This window comes from Podospora pseudopauciseta (genome assembly GCF_035222475.1).
Source record: "Podospora pseudopauciseta strain CBS 411.78 chromosome 2 map unlocalized CBS411.78m_2, whole genome shotgun sequence".
Taxonomy (NCBI): Eukaryota; Fungi; Ascomycota; class Sordariomycetes; order Sordariales; family Podosporaceae; genus Podospora; species Podospora pseudopauciseta.
This window is the reverse complement of record NW_026946663.1, coordinates 1,209,174-1,226,230: the sequence shown is the minus strand read 5'-3', so window position 1 is coordinate 1,226,230 and position 17,057 is coordinate 1,209,174. Positions and strand designations below refer to the sequence as shown.

General features: G+C 54.2%; 6 protein-coding genes across 6 annotated transcripts; 3 read left to right on the top strand and 3 right to left on the bottom strand.

Moving 5' to 3' along the window:
- Window positions 1-118: 118 nt before the first annotated feature.
- On the top strand, window positions 119-1,605 carry QC763_203060 (uncharacterized protein; the record flags this gene model as incomplete). The annotated part of the gene is made up of 2 exons (XM_062909339.1): window positions 119-1,003; window positions 1,067-1,605. The coding sequence occupies exons 1-2, from the start codon at window positions 409-411 to the stop codon at window positions 1,603-1,605; spliced, it is 1,134 nt and encodes a 377-aa protein (XP_062768111.1). The 5' UTR covers window positions 119-408.
- Window positions 386-2,428, bottom strand: FOL3_2 (folylpolyglutamate synthase; the record flags this gene model as incomplete). Its single annotated transcript, XM_062909338.1, has 2 exons — window positions 386-2,174; window positions 2,235-2,428. 2 exons carry the CDS (start codon window positions 2,426-2,428, stop codon window positions 1,619-1,621), a joined length of 750 nt encoding a protein of 249 aa, XP_062768110.1. The 3' UTR covers window positions 386-1,618.
- Window positions 2,429-2,530: 102 nt separating this feature from the next.
- On the bottom strand, window positions 2,531-3,784 carry FOL3_1 (folylpolyglutamate synthase; the record flags this gene model as incomplete). The annotated part of the gene is made up of 1 exon (XM_062909337.1): window positions 2,531-3,784. One exon carries the CDS (start codon window positions 3,782-3,784, stop codon window positions 2,531-2,533), a length of 1,254 nt encoding a protein of 417 aa, XP_062768109.1.
- A 350-nt stretch (window positions 3,785-4,134) lies between these two features.
- On the top strand, window positions 4,135-6,529 carry QC763_203040 (uncharacterized protein). Its single transcript, XM_062909336.1, has 3 exons — window positions 4,135-4,440; window positions 4,627-5,257; window positions 5,315-6,529. The coding sequence occupies exons 1-3, from the start codon at window positions 4,430-4,432 to the stop codon at window positions 6,011-6,013; spliced, it is 1,341 nt and encodes a 446-aa protein (XP_062768108.1). The 5' UTR covers window positions 4,135-4,429; the 3' UTR covers window positions 6,014-6,529.
- A 524-nt stretch (window positions 6,530-7,053) lies between these two features.
- Window positions 7,054-14,446, top strand: CDC15 (Protein kinase of the Mitotic Exit Network). Its single transcript, XM_062909335.1, has 9 exons — window positions 7,054-8,036; window positions 8,444-8,578; window positions 8,675-8,704; window positions 8,770-8,834; window positions 8,890-9,331; window positions 9,392-10,210; window positions 10,312-11,037; window positions 11,088-11,577; window positions 11,701-14,446. The coding sequence occupies exons 1-9, from the start codon at window positions 7,824-7,826 to the stop codon at window positions 13,647-13,649; spliced, it is 4,869 nt and encodes a 1,622-aa protein (XP_062768107.1). The 5' UTR covers window positions 7,054-7,823; the 3' UTR covers window positions 13,650-14,446.
- Window positions 14,447-14,790: 344 nt separating this feature from the next.
- QC763_203010 (uncharacterized protein) lies at window positions 14,791-16,369 on the bottom strand (the record flags this gene model as incomplete). Its single annotated transcript, XM_062909334.1, has 2 exons — window positions 14,791-16,067; window positions 16,123-16,369. 2 exons carry the CDS (start codon window positions 16,367-16,369, stop codon window positions 14,863-14,865), a joined length of 1,452 nt encoding a protein of 483 aa, XP_062768106.1. The 3' UTR covers window positions 14,791-14,862.
- Window positions 16,370-17,057: the final 688 nt, after the last annotated feature.

Here is a 17,057-nt window from a genome sequence, read left to right as displayed (position 1 = left end):
GGGGGCGGAATCGAACTCGGCCCGTGAACCAAGCGGGAAGAGGAGGGTCCACCCGGCCAGGTTTGTCGGGCCCCACAAAGGTAGGTAAGAAGTTGGAAAAACGCGGGGTAGGAAATAACATTCTTATCGGGAGCTATTCTTATCGTTACCCGTAGCGCCGAGGTAGTTTGTTCATTGACGACGACCCGACCGTTCGTTCGTTCATCCCATGCAGATGAGGAACTCACATAAACCATAAACCCGCCAAAGCTTATTATTAGTACATCCCTTTCTCATTCAATCGAGAGTTGTTACACGCGTCTTCCCCTGTCTTACATCCCCTTTTTATTTTTCTTATTTTTTTACATCCTCCCACCCCATCTCATAATCCCTACGATATCCAGTTCACGTGAGACAACAACCTCGAAAATGTCCAACAACTCCGGGAACCAGAACACGTCCGGCTTGCCGCCCTGCCCCTTCATCTCAGTCTCCACCCGTCCCATCACCGGCCTCCAAGTCGACATCTACGGCCTGGCCGAGCTCTCTCCCTCTGTGCACCACGTCTCCATCCTCTGGCTTCACCACCAGCGCACAAGGAATAAGGAGTCGATGAGGGATATCGCCTCTCGTTGTATCGCTGCTTGGAACAGTTTTTCTCATCATCAGAATACGCATTCCCCCCATAATACACCCCAAACGGAGAGGAGGGGGTTGATAGCCATTGCGTATGACCAGAGGAATCACGGGACGAGGTTGGTGGATGACAGGGTGAATGGGAGCTGGAGGGAGGGGAACGAGAATCATGCGGTGGATATGTTTGGTGGGATAAGGGGGATGGTGGTGGATCAGGGGTTGTTGATTGACGTTGTGGAGGGGTGCTTGTGGCCGAGGGGGGAGAAGAGGGTGGATCAGCATCTGGGGTTGGGGGTTAGTTTGGGGGGGCATAGTGTTTGGGAGCTGATGTTTGCGGATAGGAGGGTGAGGGCGGGGGTTTGTGTGATTGGGTGTCCGGATTTTATGAGTATGTTTCCCCCCATCCATTCTGCGATTCTGAGAGGTATGCTGACAAGGGATGTGTGTGCAGACTTGATGAGCGATCGGGCGAGGTTGTCAAAGCTGAGTACGTACTCTGCTCAGGATGACGGGGCGAGTTTTCTGGGGAGTAGGGATTTCCCTCCGAGCTTGATCAAGGCTTGCAATCAGTACGACCCCAAAGCTATCCTCTTCGGCCCGCATCCTGTCCCCGACCAGCCGCAGCAGACGAGGCAGGAGCTCATCCGGCAAACCATCCTTTATGAACGCCTCCAAGGAAAGAAGCTACTTGTCTGCTCGGGCGGAGTGGACAAGTTGGTACCACCCAGGTGTTCAGAACCCTTCATGAACTGGCTCAAATCCGCGGCAGTGAACCCTCCGTCCCCATCGTTCGATAAGGAACAGCGATTCTGGGTCGATGATAGGATTTACCCTGGGGTGGGCCACGAGTTCAGCAGCGAGATGGTCAAGGATGCGGTGCAGTTTATTGTCGGGGCGGTGATGGGAGCGGGAGAGGACAGGTACAACCCCGAGACGAGGGAGGAACAGAGGAGTGGTAGGGAAGGTTTTGTGCCTAGCCCAAATATTTGAATTTTTTTTGTATTCACGTAGCCCAGGGACGGATGCAGCCTTTGTAGTCGAGCAATGTTTGAGAGCCGTCTTTTGAAGTCCTGATTTGTCCTTCCAGTCCTGCCTTTGTGGCTTCGTTTTTATCAAGGAACAGGGCTTGGCTGACACCCCAGATGTTTCTCTTTTGCCTTTTGGCGAGGAGGTCAAGGCTGGCACCGTGGGGGTCTTGTTCCCATTGACCGAGGGTGAGCTGGTTGCTGGCTTGGTCTTCGACTTTGAGGCTGGGGGGGTTGATGCCGAGGAAGGTTACCCGGTCTAGAGGGAATCCAACAGCTGCGCAGTGGCCGTCGACAAGACGAGTGCGCTTGAACTCGTGGGAGACGACGGTGATGCGTTCCGGCCAGTGATTTGACGGGTGCTGCCGCCAGTAGAGGATCAAAGAGAACAAGATGTTGAAATAGGAATCGAGGGCTCGTTCCTCCAGCAGCACACGGGATCCCACGAAGGTTGGGGGGAAGTAGTTGTTGTCGAGGGCGAGGTTGCAGTAGGATTTTGCCTCGGAGAGGTGCGTTTCTGGGCGGGTTGCGGCTCTGAGGGCGGTTTGTTAGCAAAACAAGTGCTTGGGAGCATGTGGTAAGATCGGTAAGTACCCAGAAAACACCAACACTGATCTCGGATCAGAATTCACAACATCCGCCCCGGCTTTGATATGCGCCATGAAAGTGGGCGTTTCCCCCTTTTTGTACGGTTCAATGAGCCATTCTGATTCGTCATGGCCGTTTTGCGGACCGCCGAGGTAGATGCCGTGGCCGCAGACTATGACGAGGTGATTGGGGGTTGTCATGACAGTGACGGTGGTGGGATGTTTTATCAACCAGTTTAAACACGAGCAGCTGACCGCCTTTTTGAATGGGTGTATTCAAGCGTTAAAATCATGTGATCTCGCTCAAGACCAGATGGCATTTTCACTAGAATCTTGAGACTTCTCACGCAAGAGCCTCAAGACACTGGACACGAGGTAGAGGCTCCCCGCTATTACTACTGGCCTTTCGCCTGCCATCTCGGATGCTTTAATTAAGGCGTCTTTTACATTCTCTCCGGCGCTGTAGACCGATGACTGGTCGACACCATGTTGAGTGGCCAAGTCGAGGAGCTCCTTGGGATCGGCTGCTTTAACCCAGGGCATTCCGTCCACAGGTTCGAACCTGACAGCAACGACTTGATCACCAGGTTGGAGTAACAGACTGAGAATCCCGTTCATATCCTTGCCTTGCGTGGCGGCCAGCGCCCAGGTTATTGGATTTCCTGAAGAACGAAGGTGTCTTTGGACGTAGCCAGACAGTGCCTCAGCTGACTGGGTGTTGTGAGCGCCGTCTAAGAGCACGTCTTGCTGACGGCCGGTGATGTTTTCGAGACTCATCTTTTGGAGGCGACCAGGCCATTTGAGCTGCTTGATAGCGGGCAGAAGACTTGTTAACGGGGCATCATGCTCTGGGCAAGCCAGACGGAAGGCCAGATGAGCAGCTGCCAGGTTCTGGATTTGGTGTGGCTCAAAGGTCTCTCCTGACTTCGCAAGCTCTTCCGCAACAGCTGTCGCGTTGGGAAACTGCAATGATGCCCCTGTTTCCTTAGCATGCTGTTCTATTAACTGCAGAACTGACTGCTGGTTGCTGCCATCCACCACACAGGGTACACCCTGGCGGATAATTCCTGCTTTCTGAAGTGCAATCTCCTCAATGGTGTTTCCCAGGAAAGACTGGTGATCAAGACCAATCTTGGAAATAACGGTAACCGATTTCTGTTTGAGTGTATTCGTCGCATCTAGCCTGCCACCAAGACCAACTTCGACAACTCCGTATTCGACTTTTTGGCGGTTGAAGATCTCAAAGGCAGTCGCGGTCAGGAGTTCAAACTCGCTTGCGCCAATATTCTCGCTCACATCCCTCTGCTTCACCTGCTTCTCAACTTCAAGAAACAAGGATTCCGACACGGGCTTGCCATTGATGGCAATGCAGTCCCACCGGTCGACTAAGTGAGGGGAGGTGAACCTGGCGCATGATATGCCTTTGGCGTTGAGCATGGCCGAGATGTAGGCGCATATGGAGCCTTTGCCGTTGGTGCCGGCCACATGGATGGCCTTCCACGTCTGGGGTGTGTGCTTGATGAGACGGCCAATGCGGGCCAACCCTAGATCAATCATGATGTTGTCGTCGTTGGTATGCTCGGATCGATATTGTGATACAAGGGAATGATGTCAGGAGTGACTCATGGTGTTTATTGGCCCGCGGATGCTTTTGAGGTCTGCCAAGAACGATGATTGGTGATGGGGAACTGCTGGAGTCTGTCGATTTTAGCTTTTTGCTTGGGGGGGCGGGATGCGGGATCGGCGCAAGGACCTTAAGGTATGGTTATTTGCATGGAACTAACTGATAGAAGCATTTCATCTGTGCAGTAAGCAACAATGTGGCTGGGGTTGGCTGAGTGTTATCCTTTTAAAGAGGGGGCTAAGCCCAGGCTCTGCGCCAAGGGCCCCATTCCCGTGCACCAGCAGAAGAAACAGCCCCACCCACAAAAAGGAATGACCCGCCCAACTTTGGACTTTGACGCAGCCCCCCCGAGCCGGTCGTAAAACTCCCTCCCTCTTGTTGTTCCGCCGCCCAACATCGACATCGACACCGACACATTGGCGCATTATCCCCCGACATCGCGTTCCTATCGATTGACGAGGCGCATCATCACGGCCACTTTGAAAATTAGCTACCCGTTGCCGTCATTACCTTTTTCGCCTCGATTTTGACCGGAGCGCCTTACGCGACGCCATCAAAGCTCAGAGAATCAGAAGAAGATGGGTCTCCGGTAGGTTTGCCCCCGAAGCCAGCCCTCCCTGTCCGTACCTGGGACAACGGCATATCCATCCCACTTCCGGGTTTGCCATCGCGCAAGCCCACCAGCACCCTCTTCAAAACACTCCCGTATCGCGGGCGCAATTCTCTTTCTTTGCTTTGCAAAGCAATGAGCTAATCCTGCATCTTCACCAATCAGGTTGTACCAAGCGCCGGTCGAGTCGGACATCCAATCCAAGCCTGCCGCTGAAAAAAGTTCGGCAGAAGCGCGCTCGACCATTCGCCGGCACCGTCTTGTCCGGGGATACCACAGCACGCGCGACCACGCACGGGAACAGGTCCGCGAGCGCCGCCGCCGCGTTCTCGAGGATGCCATCTGGGAACCCCGCCGATCACCCACCCTAGAGCCGCCTCCCGTTCCTGCTGTTGCGCATATAGCAGCAGTTCCAGTTGCAGGGGGCAATCCCAACCGTCGCCGCCTTGTCAATGACACCCATTGGGATCCTGAGCAACCACGGCGCCGGTCACCCGCTCTAGAGCCACCCACCGATGCTGCTTCCAGATATGGCCGTCGTCGCGCCTACGTAGGGCTCGATGACCGAGTCATCACCATGTTTGGTGAGCGCTGGGCTCACCTGCACGCCGGCTCGAATCCCAGTCAAACACAAACCGATGACGACAATTCCCCCATCTTACCTCGGCCAACCGATTCGCAGTTAGCTGCACAGGATGCCTACAGCAACTTTCAACGCCGCGATCGTTACATGTCTCGTATTGAACCGCTTCCCATGGTGTCCAGCCTCCGGAGTACCCAGGCACCCAATCATCCGGTATGTGCTGTCGTGGTTGCCATAACAACCTGTTCATCGTTGCTGACTTTCTCATAGTCGCGGAGCTCCACTACATCCCCGGCGGGAGCTGCTCCTCCCTTCAGCAGACCAGCTTCGAACACACGGGGCGAATCGTACATTTTTGGTGATGAAACCTCAAATCCTTACACAGCCGGCCGTCGATGGGTTGAGTCCCGTCGGCAGGAACGCGCTCAGCGCAGCGGGTCAACCCTTCTTGTTCCCCCGGCTGTTGGCCATGGTGCGGCGGGAATTGATGGCCTCGGTGACCGTAGCAGAAGTCTTAGTCCCGATGGCGACAATGCATGGGAGACGCTGTTGACCACGATTGCTCCGGATCCGCAGCCCCCGAGCGTCGGCTCTTCCTTCGCTTCTGCTACAGCATCGGCGGCTGCGACACAGAGCACCGTTGCTGCCTCTTCCAGGACCTCTTTCACCAACCCCCAGACCGTCGAGGTGGAGCTCGCGTCGGGATGCGACAATTCCGACACAGACGAGGACGAGCTCGAGGATGATATTAGAAATTTTATCCTTCCCCGCGCTCGTAGCACCGGACGGTCATGGGCAGACGTTGCCGGGCGTAGCGGCAGCAGCAGCGACGACCCCTCGGTCTTTGGTGGAGTTGAGGTGATGCAGCGGCTCGTCCGCAGCCTTGCTCAACGTGAGGATATTCCAGACGACTGGTGGGCAGAGGTGGGACTGAGCAGGACTTTGTCCCGCGAGACCTCGGCCAACTGAGCCACCGGGTGTATTTCTCGAAGCGGTTGATTGATTTTTTTCATTTTTTTTTTTTTTTTTCATTCTCGGCAAAAGCGTTTCTGAGTGTCATTGGCACATATGATTTTATGGCGTTACTGGGCTTTGGTTTTAGGGATTACCCTTTGGTATCGGTCTGGCAGCTTGTCATGGAAAAAAATGCATCCCATTTGCTTGTGGGTATTGCTGTTTACTCTTGGCTTTGAAGGAAATATATGGCTTATAATGATGCACCGACAGCTTTGTATTAGTTTTATTGTTTTGAAAGGGTCACAGCGGTGGTTGGTTTCTCAGTCACATAGGGTTAACGGTGGATTGATGACTTGTATGATATTCTCTGTACATAGAGGTAGTTTTGGGCAACTGGCCCTTGAGAGTTGGAGGAGGCAGCAGCAGATGTGATGGATTATTGTTCAAGGGTTCACCACCGTGATTCCTTGTTTTGTTTTGTTTTGTTTCACGGTGTCATGCATGAGGTTTTGCCTGCCTTTTATGTGTGTGTGGTACACTCTTTCTCAAACACGGCTCATGATAAATTCCTCTGGATGGATGGCACGGTGGGAAGGAGGGGGGGAGTCTGAGAGCTGTGATGGGATAGGGGGGAACATGTTCACAGACTTTGGATTGTTGAGACTCTGAGCAACAAGAAGAGAAGAGGCGGCACGTATTCCTTGGTTAGATAGCATAGCAGTATCAACCTACTATTCACAATCTTTTGGTTATAACATACATACATTAACATTTCTCCCAGGTAGGTGTCACCTTTACAGTTCATAACCCCTGCCCCTGAGGTGAGGATGGAAGGTAGCGGCATTACCTACCACTTTACTCAGGCGCTAAACAAAAGTGGGTGACACGCCAATGTTGACCCTGCTGCAGGCACGGTCCACTGGGGGGGGGGGCATGGGGGGGCATGGGGCGCGCTGGCTGCAGCCCAGCCCTGCCTGGCCTGGATCTCGACCTCCGATTTCCTGTTTCTTTGGTTGAAACTCTGGAGAGGGAGAGAGAGAGAGAGAGAGAGAGAGAGAGAGAGAGAGAGAGAGAGAGAGGAGAGATACCTAGTTTAAGTACCCCGCGATTTTGCGATCTGGGTTTTCAATATTGTCTGGGGTGCATTCTTGAAACTTGGGGCTTTTTTTTATTACCTGAGGGGAGGGGATTGCATGAATCTTTTTTCTTTCTTCTTCTTTTGTTGTACTTGCCTTGGAGCCTGACAGGGAACGCTTGTTGCGTCTGCATCGTCCGATATCCGGCACCAAACTACCTGAGCGGGCAGGGAAGGTGGTGGGATAATTTCTCTTTGATTCACTACAACAAACGAACGAACGACGACGACGACGACGGGGAATTCACGACGAACGAGCGAACAAAGGAACGAATTGATTTAGGTAGCCCCGCTGCTGACGACGGTGAATATTGGAAGCGATTGTTCACCTACTGCTTGCTTGCTCGGAGCCCCAACCCGCAAAACCGAGGTTCCAACAACCTCAAGGATAGCTCTGTTTGCTGCGTCTTTTCCCCGCCAGATTCGAGAGAAATACGGACGAATTGCGAGGACGTATCTACCCCTCCAACAAAATCCATTTGTTTCGGTCCCATCGCCCAGTATCGATACCCCGCGGAGGATTGTGGGCGCGGGGATATGACCATCAGGGTACCGACGCCCTTCTCTTACCTCTTACCGCCGGTTCCTGCTGCTGCTGCTGGAGGAGGAATACCACACGCCGACAACTACTACAATTGAGGAAAAGGGCACAAGGAGGGTTTGGGAGAGTGACAGCACCAGCCAGGCATGGCACCACCACCACCACCGCCGCCGATAGGAACCTCTGGTTCGGACCGGGCGGCGGCGGCATATCATCAAGGCGGTGGGAATGGGGGGAAGCTACAGCAACAGCAACAACAGCAGGCGGTGGTGGGCAGCAGCAAGACACCGGGGACGCCGAGGAGGGAGCAGAGTTATCGGTTGGAGAAGCCGGTGCAGGATCCAGGGTTGAAGGATTATGTAGGTTTTCTTTTTTTCTCTTTTGTCTCACTGACCCCCCCTTCCGGAGGACGTTTGTTTTTCTTTTTTTTTTTTGTTTAGGTCTACCCTTCCTATCAGATTGGATCGATCACTTTATGGACTGGGATTTCCCGGTACCCGAAAGCCATGCTGCCTCTTTTCTTTTCCGTGTTGTGGGGAGGGGAGGGGAGGGGAGGGGAGGGGAATGTATGGAGGGGGTGTGCAGTATACCGTCCGCCATACATACCCCGTGCAGGATACGCATGTGTGTGGCTTGGCGGGATTGGGATTGGGTTTTATTTCTTCTTTGTTTTGGGGCTGATACATCACACTTTTGCATACACACACCCCGCCCCGGACTGTTTTCACTGGGTTATGAGACATAAGCTGACCAAAATTCTATGTAGCGACTAGGAGACTGCATCGGAAAGGGAGCTTTCGGATCTGTCTACAAGGCCTTTAATTGGGGGACCGGGGAGGCGGTGGCTGTTAAGCAGATCAAGCTGGTGGATGTGCCGAAGAGTGAGCTGCGTATGGTTGAGGTAGGTTTGGCTGAGAAGATACCGGACCGAGAGGGGTGGTGGTGGGACAAGACTGGGGGAATGCCGGGGCTTTGCTAATGGGTTGTTGATCTGCAGGTTGAAATCGATTTGTTGAAGAATCTCAATGTGAGTTGTGATGCATGGGTAGGGGTTAGGGGGAAAGGGGGAAAAGGCTGACAAGGGTGGTACAGCATCCGAATATCGTCAAGTATGTCGGGTTTGTCAAGACGGCCGAGTGCTTGAATATCATCCTCGAGTGAGTGTTTTGTTTGTTACGGAGGGAATGGGGAGACGGCTGACTCGTATTTTAGGTACTGCGAAAATGGATCACTGCATTCGATTTGCAAGGCGTACGGAAAGTTTCCCGAGAACTTGGTGGGAGTGTACATGGCTCAGGTCCTACAGGGCTTGCAGTATCTGCACGACCAGGGTGTGATTCACAGGGACATCAAGGGGGCGAATATACTGACGACCAAGGATGGGACGGTCAAGCTGGCCGACTTTGGCGTTTCGACGAGCCAGTTCATGACGGGGAACGACAAGGAGGCTCAGGTGGTGGGGACCCCGTACTGGATGGCGCCAGAGATTATTCAGCTGTCGGGTGCGACGTCGGCGAGCGATATCTGGAGCGTCGGGTGTACGGTTATTGAGCTGCTGCAGGGGAAGCCGCCGTATCATAACTTGGCAGCTATGCCGGCGCTGTTTGCCATTGTTAATGATGATCACCCTCCTTTGCCTGAGGGGGTGTCTCCGGTGAGTTTTTCTTTAGGGTAGGACGGGTTTCGGGGGAGGGCTAATGATTTGGTGGGATAGGTTGCGAGGGACTTTCTTATGGCTTGTTTTCAGAAAGATCCGAATCTGAGGGTTACGGCGAAGAAGCTGATGAAGCACCCGTGGATTATTGGGTGCAGGAGGACGGACGCTCCGGTGTCGAGACCACCTGCCAACTTCAACCAGGCGGTTGAGGAGGTTAAGCAGTGGAATAAGGCTCTCAGGTCTTCGGAGCACAACATGAGAGTCTCGATTGGGTCTGATCAGAGCAACGGCCCGATCAGCCAGCGGCCGAACCTGGCTACGAATATCAGGGGCCCGTTGACGCTGGTGACGAAGCAGAGACCTACTCCCGATGCGTTCAGATCACCAGAGGTACCCGACGACGACAACTGGGACAACGACTTTGCGTCTGCTATCTCGCCCACGGCTCTTCACCTCCCGCATATCAAGGGGCAGGATAACTTTGGGGGGTTGTTGTCCAGCGACCGGCTCAAGGCGTTCGCTTCTATTGACAGCCACCAGGACTCGGAAAACTGGGATGATAACTTTGAGGGGGAGCTGCTGACGATCAAAGGGCCAAAGCACTGGTCTGAGAGCTTTGATGCGCAGGAGCAGACGATACGGCCGCTGCCGAAGAAGAGCAGTGACCGGTTGAGTGAGAAGCATAGGAGGCAGAGGAGCAGGGATAGCAGGGTGTCAAAGTCACCGACGAAGCAGCAGTTGTTGGGGAACAACGGCAAGTTTGAGCTACCGCCGAGGCCAGATTTACTGTATCGGGAGCAGTCGGGGGACAATGATTATTCGGATTTGTTTGCAGATAACGAGGGGGTTTTTGACAGGAGATTGGGGGTTGTCAAGGTATGTTTTTTCTATTGGGCTGAGGAGAATGACCATGTTTATTGTGGACATGGAGGAGATGAGATCAATAAATAGAGACTAACTATTGATGATTTTTATAGGAAGCTCCACAGCTGTTCCACCCCTCGGATCTCACCAGTCCTCCACCGAGATCGGCCACTCAACACCAGCAATCTCCCTTGGGGGCTAGCATAAGGAGACCTAACTCCTCGAGACCGCCAGCAACGACGGGGTCGTCGTTACAGCCGCCTGAACCGCCTGTTCGAAGGACGAGATCGCAAGTGGAGATTACAAAGTTTGCTGAGGACGAGCAGGACGAGGATTTCTCGGATATATTTGGCGTTGTCCCGGGGACTGACAACGCGACGTCTTTCTTGAAGAACGAGGCGACGGCTGAAGAAAGTGATAGGGGGAGTGAAGATGGTCAGCAGCAGCAGCAGCAGCTGGTGCTAAGTAAGCTGTCGAATAGCAGCTGGCTTGGAGACGACGACGGGGACGAGGACGATCCGTTTGCCATGATGGAGGAGCCGGGGTGGATGGACGAGATGGATTTGGCGGCGAATATTGCGAGAGATCGACATGCTAGGATGGCGGAGAAGGTGGAGAGTTTGGTGAAGAGTTTGTCCAAGATGAGGCAGGTGGAGGATGAGGAGGTGTTGGGGGAGCTGGCCGAGGATTTGCTGGCGTATTTGTGGGAGGGGGGGGAGGAGGTGAAGGGGCTGATCATGGGGGCGCATGGGCTGCTGCCGATATTGGAGATTTTGGAGGGGTGTGGGGTTAAGAGTCGGGGGGGCATGGTGTTGGGGTTGTTGAGGATTGTTAATGCGGTGAGTTTTGTGAATTGGGTGTCGTGGGAAGGGGACTAACAAAGGGGTAGATCATCCTTGATGATGTGGAGTTGCAAGAGAACTTGTGCTTCGTCGGTGGGATACCGATCGTCACCAAGTTTGCCGCTAGACAGTACTCGAATGAGATTCGGCTCGAGGCTGCGGCGTTTGTGAGGCAGATGTATCAGACTTCTACTCTGACATTGCAAATGTTTGTCAGCGCGGGGGGGTTGAATGTCTTGGTGGAGTTTCTGGACGAGGACTATGAGACGAGTCAGGATCTGGTGCTGATTGGGGTGAATGGGATATGGAATGTGTTTGAGCTGCAGGGGCCGACGCCGAAGAATGATTTCTGCCGGATTTTCAGCAGGAGCAAGATTTTGGATCCACTGGCGGCGATATTGCACAAGGTGCTGGACGAGGAGCGGGGGGATGAGCTGAGCGAATTGGTGGAGGGGAGGATTGTGGGGATTTTTTATCTGTTTTCCCAGGCGGAGGCGTATGTGAAGGAGGTTGTGGCTGAGAGGCAGGTTTTGAAGAGTAAGTCCCCCCTTCCCCCCCTTCCCCCCCTTCTTTTTTATTTTATATTTTTTAATATTTTTTAATATTTTTTTTATTTTAATTTTTTTTAACGGAGAAAAGGGTTGCTAATGATCTGAAAAGCGGTCCTCAAGGATCTGAGACGGATGACACCTGCTCATCAGATCACGATGCTCAAGTTCATCAAGAACATGTCGCAGTGCTCTGCGGTTTTGGATGCACTTCACTCGGCCGATGCGATTGATTTCTTGATCGATGTGCTGAGTCTCTCGATGAAGAAGGGACAGAAGCACTTCCGCGAGATCTCGAACCAAGTCCTCAACACCATGTTCAATCTTTGTCGACTAAGCAAAGAACGCCAAGAATATGCCGCCAGCAATGGGATTATTCCGCTACTCCTCAAAATCATGAAGACGGACCGCCCACCAAAGGAGTTTGTCCTGCCTATTCTCTGCGATATGGCACATTCCGGCAGCAAGGGGAGGAGGTATCTCTGGCAGAATCACGGATTGGAGTTTTACGTTACCCTGCTGGCTGATCAATACTGGCAAGTCACGGCGCTGGATGCGATCCATGTCTGGCTGCAGGAGGAGACGGCCAAGGTGGAGAGCCACTTGATGGATGGGATGTTTATGACGGCTATTGTGAGCTGTTTTAACCCTGCCAAGGCGAATGCTTTTGATCCGAACCTTTTGGAGCCGTTGCTCAAAGTCTTGAGGCTGAGTCCTGCCGTGGCGGCGAGTCTGGCCAAGGCGGAGATGTATGCCGGGATTGCCCAGAAGCTGGGGCATAAGAAGGCGGTGGTGAGGTTGAATCTACTGAGGCTGGTGAGGAATATTATGGATGGGTGCGAGGCGCATAATTTGAGTATGTCGTCCAACAGCTCGTCCAACACGGGGAAGCAGTTGAGGGCGTTGTTTGATGATATTCAGGGGTTGGCGGATAAGGACCCGGCGGTGCTGGTTAGGAATTTGGCTGGGGAGCTGGTGAGGGCTCACTTTGGCAATGACCTGCAGCATGAGGCGCTGGCGTTGAGTGGGTTGGGGTTGGGGAACAGCGTTCAGGGGTCGATGGGGGGGTCGGTAGGAGGAGCGGGGGTGGGTGCGGGGAGGAGCAGGAGTGGGCCGAGGAGGAATACCAGTTATACGCCGCCTGGGGGCTTGCACATGAGCGGTGGTGGTGGTGGGCCGCATACACCGACGGGGCATCGGGCTAGCCAGTCGAGCTCGAGTGCGGCGGCTTACATCGAGGTTGCGAATAGTACGCCGAAGAGGACGGCGGTGGGGTTGGCGCAGGATAGGGAGGCGGCGTTGTTTCGGCCGAGGAGTAGAGAAGGGGCCGTGGCGGCGACGAGCATACCTAGGAGGGTGAGCCAAGATGCCACGGCGGCCGGGTTTGCGATGAGTCCGTCTTCTGGGTCGGGGGTGAAGAGTCGGTTGCCGAGGACGAGCCATTCGCATTTTACACGGCCGAGCTTGTCGACTGCGGCGTCGATGCCCATTACCGCTACGAGGGCAGAGAGGAGTGATTCTTCTCTTAGCAGTCGGGAGCACGTCATGGGCCGGTTACGATCTGGATCGTCGATCTCCATCACGGGAGCGTCGCAGTACTCTGCCAGCCCGACAAGCTCTAGCTTTTTATCAGCAGCGGGTTTCAATCTTGTGAACCCGAGCAGTTCCAACAGACCGAGCAGTAGCTCTGCCGCGTTTGGGCACCAAGCCAGAAGGGATAGTCACTCCCAGAGCCGGAGTTATTTTAGCCAGAGTGCCCGGCAAGACAGCAGTAGCAGTGAGAGGTTCAGCCAGTCTGCGAGGCAGGACGGTGCTGATAGGTTAGGGGAAAGGCTGGAAAGGATAGAGAGGGAGCGGGATGCCAGTGGGGGGAGCGGATCGACTAGTTTGTCTACTGGGAGCAGCGGGACGACGGCTACGACGGCCACGTCTGGACAGAGCGGGAATAAAGTCAGGAGGGCGAGGGCGCCGAGTTCGATTTCGAGGATGGAGTCGGTTTCGGATGTGAACCTGCCGGCTGGGGGACGGGATGGGGGGGGCAATAAGGGGAGGTGGCCTTAGAAAGGTGACTCGCCGATGAAGAAGAGGGTGTATCATGAGGTGGTGGATGAAGGGGGGGCTGGGGGGAGCGGGTTGAGTCCGTCGCCTGCTAAGACTGCTGGTGGTGGTGGTGGTTGTGCAGGTGGAAGAAGTCAACACCAGCTGTTGCAGCAGAGGCTGCATCACCAGCAGTATCTGTTGCATCAGAGGCAGAGGGGGAGGATCCCGGATCCTGGGACGCCCGGGGTTGGTGTTGGTGGGAGTGGTGGGAGTATGCTGCCGCCGGCACCACCCCCGTCACCTGTTACGCCTGATACGGGGTCTGTGGTGGAGGGGGGAGGGGCCAGCACGGTTATTATCCATCGGATGGGTGCTGCTCCTGGTGATGGGGAGGAGGGGATGGAGACGGTGGTGGTTCATAGTCCTGTTGCTGCTGCTCCTGCTCCTGCTCCGGTCCCAACTCCTGTAACGGCACCAACTCCTGCTATTAGGCCCGCGCATGTTTCTCTGGAGCCAGCTACTCCCTCCCGACCTACCAGTCCTACTCGACCCACCATTCCTGCTCCTATCCCAGCAACCCCTAGCCCAGCTACTCCCGCCACGCCAGCCAGTGCGGGAAGGTATACGTCACGAATCAGCGCCATGCTGAGTACTAGTCCACAAAGGGAACACCGACAGGGAGTCTTGGGCCTGTTGCAGCTACAAGAGCGACCCAGGAGGGGGATGCGGGTTGCTGGATTGAAGGCGGTGTCTAAAGCTAGGGAGAACATCCTGCCTGGTATGAATGAGTAAAGGGGAAGGATAACAGTGGTGGGGCACAAGATGGGAAGGCGGAGAGGGTTAAAAAACCAAAAAGAATCAGGAAACTAGGGAAAGGCATAGAGAGATAGGATAAGGTTTTTTTTTTTGTTACTATAGGGTATATAAAGGGTTGTAATGAATAGGGTGTGGTTTGATGAATCATGTTTTGTCTGGGTGGTTGGGGTGTTTGGGGGTTGTATATAACTTGCTGCGGTGTGTGACATGTGGAAAAGGGTAGAAATATTGGATAGGTAGTGATTAAAAGGTGGTTTTGAGTGTTTTATCAAAATATGGATGGATGTATCTACCGGTGACGAGATTCATCTCTTGGACCAGGACTTTGACACAAAAGACAAAGATCTTGTTTTTTTATATTTTTATTTATTTTTTATGTATTATTCTTTTTTCTTCCCATCTCCAGGTCTATTTCGCTTCATCTACCTGACCCTTTTACCACCTCCCCAACCCCCTTCTCCTGTAATTCCCTCCCTCCATCTGTCTCCGGTACCTCGACCTTGTCATCCTCAACCGCCAGTTCCTTTTGCCATGCAGGCTTGTTCTTCTTTTTTCCGGCATTCTCCTCCCCTCCCTGACTCTTATACTGGTACCCCCTCATCCTCGGCCTCTCCCCCACCCCCGCGGGCATCTCGCTGTCGTACGCCCTGCTGAAACTCAACCTCTCGTCTTCAAAGGTGGCATCCTTGATCGACCGCTGGATCCCGCCGAAAAAGGCGGACATGGTCGCGTGGTTGTGGATTTGGAGGAGTGTCCAGCCTAGCATCTCGCGTGCTTGGAGGAGGTGGTGGATGTAGGATTTGTGGTGGCTTTTGCAGGCATAACAGGTGCAGGACTCGGAGAGGGGGGTGACGGATGTGCTGAAAGAGGGGAGGGAGAGGTCGACTGCCAATGGAAGGGGGGTGCTCCCAGGAGAGGGAGGGGCGGGGAAGGTGAAGTTTAGGGCTAAACCAGCGTCGGATACGGCGTTTATCAACGGGAGGGCGAAGAGGTCTGTTCCGAGGGCTATGTGACGGAGGATGAGGTGGGGGTTGCTCGGGTTGGAAAGCGACAAAAGGGGGAGGGACAAGAGGGAGGGTTGGTGAGTGGCAAGATCGGGAATGATATCCGGGTCGTGGACTGCCAACCCGGAGAGTTGGGACGAGGGGATGTAGTCTTCTGCCAGGCGGGAGAGGTATTCCCACTGGATTGGGTAGGGGATTGGCAGGACTGGGGCGAAGGTTGATGTGGAGGTGGAGAGGGGGGAGGAGAACCAGTCTACTATCCACTCGTCCGTGCGTTCGGCCATGCGGAGGGCTCGTTTGCTTGTTGGGGAGGTGCCTGGGGGGGAGTTGTTGGTTAGGTCGGCTAGGGGGATGGTGATGTCTGGTTCGAGGGTGGAGGCGGCGGAGAGGTAGTCGGTTGTGGAGAGGTTTTGGAAGCCAGTGTTGGTGAAGACGGAGATGGATTTGGTGGAGTTGCCTATCGGGGAGGGGACGGCGGGGAGGCGGCGGGCGGCGAGGATGGTGGTTATGTGGGAGGGGGTGCCAGTGAAGCTGTATAAGGGGGTGGGGTGGTTGGTGCTGGTCGGGGCGCTGAAGATGGGTGGTGGGCGGGAGAGGTTTTGCTGGGACTTTTCGACGACTTGGTGGGGGGTTAATGAGTGGTTTTTGATAGAGCATGAGGGGGGAACACTGACAGTCTTCGAGGGAAAAGTATGCACCGCTCACTTGTAGGTGCTTGCTGATATTGTCAGGGGTGACATGAGGCAGAGTGCCGCGTGAAGTGACGGCGATGAAGTTTGGAGTGTCGATGGGACGACGTCCCGGAAGAGCCAGACGACCGACTCTGGCAGCAGCTGCTGTGCCCTCCTTGAGAGCCGAGGACACTACTTCAAACCTCATGGCTGTCGACTCGGGTTCTTGTGGCTCGGTATCAACCGTCATTTTGCGAGTTTTGCAGTTGATGGTTGTATGAGCGAGCTTGGACCTCAAGTCTTTCCTGAACCGAGTGAAAATCAAATCCTTGACAGCGTCTGACCCAGCAGACTGGTAACGATGATCCTGGTACTTCAGGCAGCACAACTCGAGATATCAATCAAACTCTGTCTTGCTTGAAGATGTTAGTACTTTCTCTCCTTCATTTATTATGTCAACGATTAACTCACGAATCAATTTCAAACACCCACTGACGGCTCTCATGCTGCCCCTCGATGCCAAGCACACAGTCGCCCAAAGTGGAAACCTTGGGGTCAAACGGTTTTGTTTCTATCGGGGCTGATGCACCCGCTAATGAGATATCCACTGGGGTCTCAAGTCCGTGCTTACGTCAGGCAGCGGCTAGGGTCCCCACATTCAGCCCTGCCTACAGGGGGACAGGAACAGGGCAGCGTGTGCAAGCGTTGCGCTAAAAAGCCAGTTGAGACGGGCGCGGGCTTCTCGGAGTTCGGACGGTTGTTCATGGCATTTGTTGTTTGTCATTGCTTATCCCGACATGACCTTGGCTATGCTCCCCCTCCTCTGCCGTCCCTAGTTGTTTTCTGCCTCGTTGTATTTTTTCCTTCTTTGAGTTCCTAAATACAATCGCTCGTTTACCCTGCCCGTCCGTCCCTCTTTGTTGTGTCTTGTTTGCTGT

Coding starts and splice junctions, on each gene's coding strand:
- QC763_203040 (XM_062909336.1), top strand. Junction 5,258..5,314: donor CCCAGGCACCCAATCATCCG/GTATGTGCTGTC, acceptor ACTTTCTCATAG/TCGCGGAGCTCCACTACATC.
- CDC15 (XM_062909335.1), top strand. CDS start 7,824: ATGGCACCACCACCACCACCGCCGCCGATAGGAACCTCTGGTTCGGAC. Junction 9,332..9,391: donor TGCCTGAGGGGGTGTCTCCG/GTGAGTTTTTCT, acceptor TTGGTGGGATAG/GTTGCGAGGGACTTTCTTAT. Junction 11,038..11,087: donor TGTTGAGGATTGTTAATGCG/GTGAGTTTTGTG, acceptor ACAAAGGGGTAG/ATCATCCTTGATGATGTGGA.